The sequence below is a fragment of the Poecilia formosa genome, unplaced genomic scaffold (assembly GCF_000485575.1).
Source record: "Poecilia formosa unplaced genomic scaffold, Poecilia_formosa-5.1.2 Scaffold492, whole genome shotgun sequence".
Taxonomy (NCBI): Eukaryota; Metazoa; Chordata; class Actinopteri; order Cyprinodontiformes; family Poeciliidae; genus Poecilia; species Poecilia formosa.
The window spans coordinates 117,317-123,350 of record NW_006800431.1 but is presented as its reverse complement, the minus strand read 5'-3'; the positions used below and the strand labels follow the sequence as shown (position 1 = coordinate 123,350).

The following is a 6,034-nucleotide window of genomic DNA, read 5'->3' as shown; positions in this document are numbered from 1 at the left end:
AAAAAAGAAAAAGAATTTAAATCAGAATTTCAAATGTCGAATTTCTGAGATTAGTCACAAAAATGATGAATTTTTGGAGGAAATGTATTCATTTTTGTCTCTCTACAGTGACCCTAATACATTGTTGTAGAAATCCCTTTCAAGTTTTGGATGAACAAAAATAATGAGCTACTTTATTTGCTTGATTTTATTTTATTTTAAGGTTTGATTCACAATGGACACTAGTAACATTTCCCAAAAGGCTAAAGGTCACAGATCAGAAAGAGAGGAACAAGAAAATAAGCATCTGTTCCTACTGAAATCTGTATTATCACCTTTGGAGGATTTTTAAATATCATTCAATTCCATTTGACAGCCTTTTATTTTCATGAACATGAACGGTTTTGTTCACATTTGTCATGGTCTCTCTACAGGAAGCCTTTAAATCTCCAGGTAAGGTGCTGGTTTGCTAGGTCTCCAAACTGCTGCTCCTTGACATTTCACCTGATTTTCTCCTTCTACTTGGACATATCGCCTTTTCCATCTTCACCTTATAAACTCAGATTTGAGCTGGATACTTTTTATCTTTTTTTTTTTTGGGATTGTCCTTTTGGTTCTTCATTAATGCCCATATTTGGTGTTCCTGTTGGGACATCACTGCTGCTAGGCAACGTTTGGCAACTTTGAGCTCATTTCATTCCTCTGATGTAAAAGTTATAATAAATTAATTTATCATGTCAGAAGAAATTTGAAAAGAAAAAGTTGTAAAGATCATCATATCCCTCTATTTACATCAAAGTACAAATAAAAAGCTGATTTACTTACTTATTGATGAGAACGATGTCAGGAAGCCACACCTTCCCAGACGGGACGCGCAGCACCTCAATCCCATCGTGCTGCTTGGGTTTCCAGGTGAGCCGATAATCCGTCCATTCCTGTAGGAACAGAAAGTTTGTAGATGTTTAGAAAAACAGCAACAAAAAAAAAAACAGCAGGAAGAAACTTTACCCATTCAGTACAAACGCGAAGCATTTTGTCATTTCATCACTTTTTCTCCCTCTTCTCGTTTTTCCGCCACTTTAATTCGAGTCCTCAGGGGTGATTTTCCTTGCATTTGCATGAAAATAACAGTATTTGCATACGCTTTAATTCTGCCTAGTGAACTCCAACTGTTCTGTTCTGAATATGGAAACGACCGTAAAATGTGATCAGAACCAGAAACTACTGAGTGGTTCTGGACCAACAAACAGAGCTGAACTGCATTAAACTTACCAGGTTCATGACAACAATGGTGCTCATTTCCTCATTCTTCATATTCTGAAAGGAAATGTGAAACAGCGTGTTAATAATCTGAAACATTTCAGATTCTCTGACAAGTATGAAACTTTTATAACAAAATTATTTAATGTCATTTTGTCATGACAGTTTGGAATGAGACAGAGAATCTGTGAAAGAAAAAAGTCTCCAGTGATGTCTAGAAACAATCAGAGCAAAGAGGCGGGGCTTAGCGCTGTCAATCACAATGCTGTGTGCGCTCTTTAATACGCTGCAGCTAGTGTAGCGCATTGAATGCTAAGGCTAGTTAGCATAGCTACAAATGTTACAAATGTTTCTCCACTATTAGCAGATGTAGCAGTGAGTACATGAGGATGATTGACAGCGCTAAGACCTGCCTCCTGGCTCTGATTGGTTGGTTTGGTGTTTTCAAACAGTAATAGATGGAGGAGAGTGATAATTTCACAGATTATTTGTCTCATATTTTACTGTCACAACATGGCAACAGTTTTAACAAACATGCAAAAAATATGTTTTTATATAAAAGTTACGTACTGCACCTTTAAGACAAAAACCTACGTGTTTCAATAAAAAAACAGAAAACTGTTTGCCTATGTCTTCTGTTTTGAGTTCAACATTTGGTGAAATTATGGCAGCTCCTAAAAAAAAATATTGACATCAGAGTCGTAACAAACTAAGCAGAAAGTTGACTTGAGTTGTTGTATGAAGCAGCCAATCAGGCGTCAGAGTCTCCCGTAATCCCGCCCAATAAGTTTGAAAGTTGTAGGCACAGCTACATGAAATATGTAGTTTTTAAAATGAAATCAATATATTTAACAGAGACAATTAATTCTATATTTGAATAAATGGTTTCTGTATTTACACATTTAAATAATTATTTAAAAAGTAATTTATTTATTGGAATGTGGCATGATCGACTCTCCATATATATGTTGGTCAATCACACCAAAACCCCCTAAAATAAATTAAAGTTTTTGGTTGCAATATGAAAATAAATGGAGAAAGTCACTTATGTGCACATGAACTAAATTAATCCATTATGTAAACATAGAAAGATGTAAAACAACAAGTAAAAAACTGCAACGGATCCAACAAAAATCTGAGTTAATAATAAATAAATTGTTTGAATGCAGCCGAAAAGGTTCTGCTTGCAAAGCAAAACATGCTTGTTGTTGTCAGACAAGCACAATAATGGTCCAAAACATCATAATATTGATAGTTTTAAAAATATTTTTGGACGAGTAAGCTGAAGCTGAAATGATTTCCGTTCTTCTGTCTCTGACTTTCTGAGCTTGACTGGCTATTTAAAACACAAACAGGAATGTTAGCAAGGCAGCTGCAGCGACATCAGAGCAGAGCGGGGCTCTGAAACACATTTGTGCCATTACTGACAACTGATCACCTGTGGACAAACAAGCGTCTCGTTTCCAACACAGCGTCCCTTCAGAGCCAAAAGAGTCCTGTTCCTTTAAGGAAGCAGGCTGACCTTCACTGGAGGCAACCGGGGCTTCAGCTGTTCCGTATCCTGACGTCTACATCGATGTTATGAAGCTTTAATTACCAAAAGCCACAACACTCTCAATTTAAAGGGGACCTGTAATGTAAAATTTATATTTTGTATGTTTTTATTCTTCTATTTGTTTCTCAAGTGCTTCTAAAAGCAGCCAAGACTGAGGAGAGTGGTGTAGCCACATAGTCTGTACATCAACAGGAAAGTTTTCTAATGGACGTAACAGGAAATAAAAGGTAAAATATTTGCTCACCAGCCCAACGAAGGAGGAGAGGATCATCCCCACGCGGACCACCACCCTCTCTTCGGGGGTGCGAGCCGGCCGGACCTTCAGGTTGTAGTCAGTGAAGACTTTCTTCATCAAGGCCTGCTCTGCCTCCACAGCGCCTCAACAACACAAAGAGCAGAAAACACCATGGGAAGGAGAACGTGGAAGAAAAACAGAGATAAAAGAATCAACGGTTACCAGGAAACAAGACATCTTTAAAACTACGGTAATGTAACTTTTATAAAAAATTTTTTTTTCCATATTTGTTAAACTGTCACCATGTTGACAATCTGTGAAAAGATCAGTCTCCTCCACCTCTTGAATGAACCACTCCCAACCAAAAACAGCCAATCAGAGCCAGGAGGCGGGTCTTAGTGCTGTCAATCAACATCATGCTGCTAAATGTGGAACATACCGTTACAGAAAAACTGCTTAACTGCCATTGAATGTGGCTATGCTAACTAGCTGTAGCATTCCCAACTAGCTGTACCAAAGAAGAAAGCAAAAGAGTGATTGACACGCCAAGACACGCCTCCTGGCTCTGATTGGTTGTTTCTAACTAGCACTGGGAGAAGGCAAAGAAGCCAATTTTCTTCACAGATTATCTGTAACATGGTGACAGTTTCAACAAATATGTAAACAAATACTTTTTTTAATAAAAGTTGCGTACTGTAGCTTTAAGATAAATTAAAATAACCCAACTTAACTGTCAATTAACGCAAAATCTTTGAATATTTAACTAAATTAACTAATCGAGAACTCCTTCCAAAACTCAAAGAAGTCAGATCTTTAAAAACTCAAAATAGTTGATAACTTGGCTTTAAACCCTGTGCCGTTATTTTAGAGTGAAGGATCTTTGACGACTTCAGTGCTGCGCTATTAAAACCACATTTCTTCCCCTTAAACTGAATTTCTGCACACAAGTCGCCCCCATTTCCTCCTTGGTGTTGGAAGGTTAGGAGCATTTATAATCAGTGGCACTGGTGACGTGGCATCCATCACGTTTGGCTTCGCTGTGGCTCCAGCACAATCTGACCTGACAGGAATAAATGACAACAATCACCCAGCGAGGCGCCGCTATTAGCGAGGCTCAGGGAGGCGATGCTGCTCAGAGACAGGAGGAGGTTCTGACTGGCTGCTTAACGCAGAAATACCAAGACTGGGTGCAGAACAACAACCAGATCTCTGGTTTTAAAACAGAAAACAAGCTGTAGTTTCTTTAGCGAGGATTCACATAAAGTGTGTTTCACTTCTTTGCAGCTCTTTAAACTGAAAAAGGTGAAGAGCATCATTTAAAAACGGGCAAAAACTGGTTTGGTTTAATCATCACTGTCAGAAGAGTTTTACTCCGTTTCGTCGGAGGTCCATCAACAAATCAGATGAAGTCAAGAAAATCATTGATTTCTGCAAAGAAAGGCCCTCAGATGGAAATTGGATCAGTACGGTTTCTCTGTTTGTAATTATTTGATGGTATAATGATAAAAATAACAGAATTTCAAAATTTTAAAAGAAGTTTAAAATTTTTACTTATAGTTTTTATTTTAATTTCACTTTTTCAGTTTAAAATAAAAAAAGTGTTTAACCCCTTAACTGGCAGGACCAAAATCACCAAAAATGCCTGAAAAGACATACCCAAATTAAATCAGCTGCTGTTCTTGAACAATTTGGAGTACATGCAAAAGCTTGGTCTCTTTTTGAAGAAGACAAGCTAAATTTTCCATTTTTGCAGTCAAAATACTCTAACTGTAAGTAGTTTGTAGCTATTATGTTTGAAACACACAAAAAATTGAACAATTTTGCTTCAACAAAATCTGCTGAATAAAGTATTCTGCTCGTGGATTTCAAGAATGATGATGAATAGCACAAAAAATAAATGTCATTTTGGACATTTATTTATGAGGATGTACAGGTGTTGTCCAAGTGTGCCATTCGGAGTCTCCATTCAGTATCTCCAAACGGCACACTTGGACAATCACTGTCACTACTCAGTGCTTCAACACTGGGGAGTCACAGTCCTCAGCATGGACTGAGTAAAAATTAGCGTACATTAGCGGTACATTAGCAGTACGGCGACCTCCCCACCCCCCAGCTAAAACTGAGGTGATCCTGCCCCCTGCTGGTCAATGAACAAAACTGTATATTTTCATAGCAATGTACAAATAAAGGAATACATTTATTATTATTTTTATTATTATTATTATTATTATTATTATTATACTACAATAACAATTCCTGTCCGTTTCTGGTGAATATTTGATAAAAAAAAAGTTTGTTTGTTTATTAAAGTTTTATATTGAAAGAAACTGATTTTATTACTCAGTACTTTAGTAGACATTCTACCAAATATATTTTACTGTTATCTGAGTGACGTTTTGGACAACTACTTTTTACTTGTGTTTCAGTAAAAATATGTCGAAGTAACGCTACTCTTACTTGAGAACATTTTTTGGGTACTCTACAGTCCTCTGTTTAAACAAGAGGCTCAATATTTTCGTTAACTTTATCATGTCCAGGTAAAAATGACCAGTTAAATTAATAATGAAGTGTTTACACATAAAGACATCAAAGAAAATACATTTCCCAGAAAAACACCAACAACATGCTAATGTCGTCTTGAAAAATAGCCAACGTTACTAGTAATAAGAACATACACAGGTGTTATGTCAATCCGCGTTTCCCCATCAGATACGGTTCCCCCTTCGTCTTCTTGCCGCTCCGCCCTGCCCACGCGGCAAAATACGCGCGTGCTCGTGATGAACACTGAGAAAGCACGCGCGTAGCAAGCACACGCTTGTTCGTCGCGCTCATCTGGGGAACTACGGACACCGTGAAAGCTCAAACAACATGTTTCGGCAAAGTTGTCACACTTTCTTCACGTTTTTAAGTGAAATTAATAATATTACTAATAATTATAATAAGTAATATATTAAAAAAAAATCCCTTCTCACCCTCTGCGGGTGGTCTCTCTCTTTCATCCTCTG

The 6,034-nt window shown here is 37.3% G+C and overlaps 1 protein-coding gene across 2 annotated transcripts in view; it reads right to left on the bottom strand.

Moving 5' to 3' along the window:
* Positions 1-6,034, bottom strand: part of chrnb1 (cholinergic receptor, nicotinic, beta 1 (muscle)) — a 44,928-nt gene that overhangs the window by 14,359 nt on the left and 24,535 nt on the right. For both annotated transcript variants that reach the window (XM_007578793.2, XM_007578794.2), the window contains exons 2-4: positions 3,039-3,172; positions 1,252-1,296; positions 805-914 (exon numbers count right to left, since the gene is read on the bottom strand). In XM_007578793.2, the coding sequence (XP_007578855.1) occupies positions 805-914; positions 1,252-1,296; positions 3,039-3,172 (289 nt within the window). The remainder of the gene's footprint in view (positions 1-804; positions 915-1,251; positions 1,297-3,038; positions 3,173-6,034) is intronic.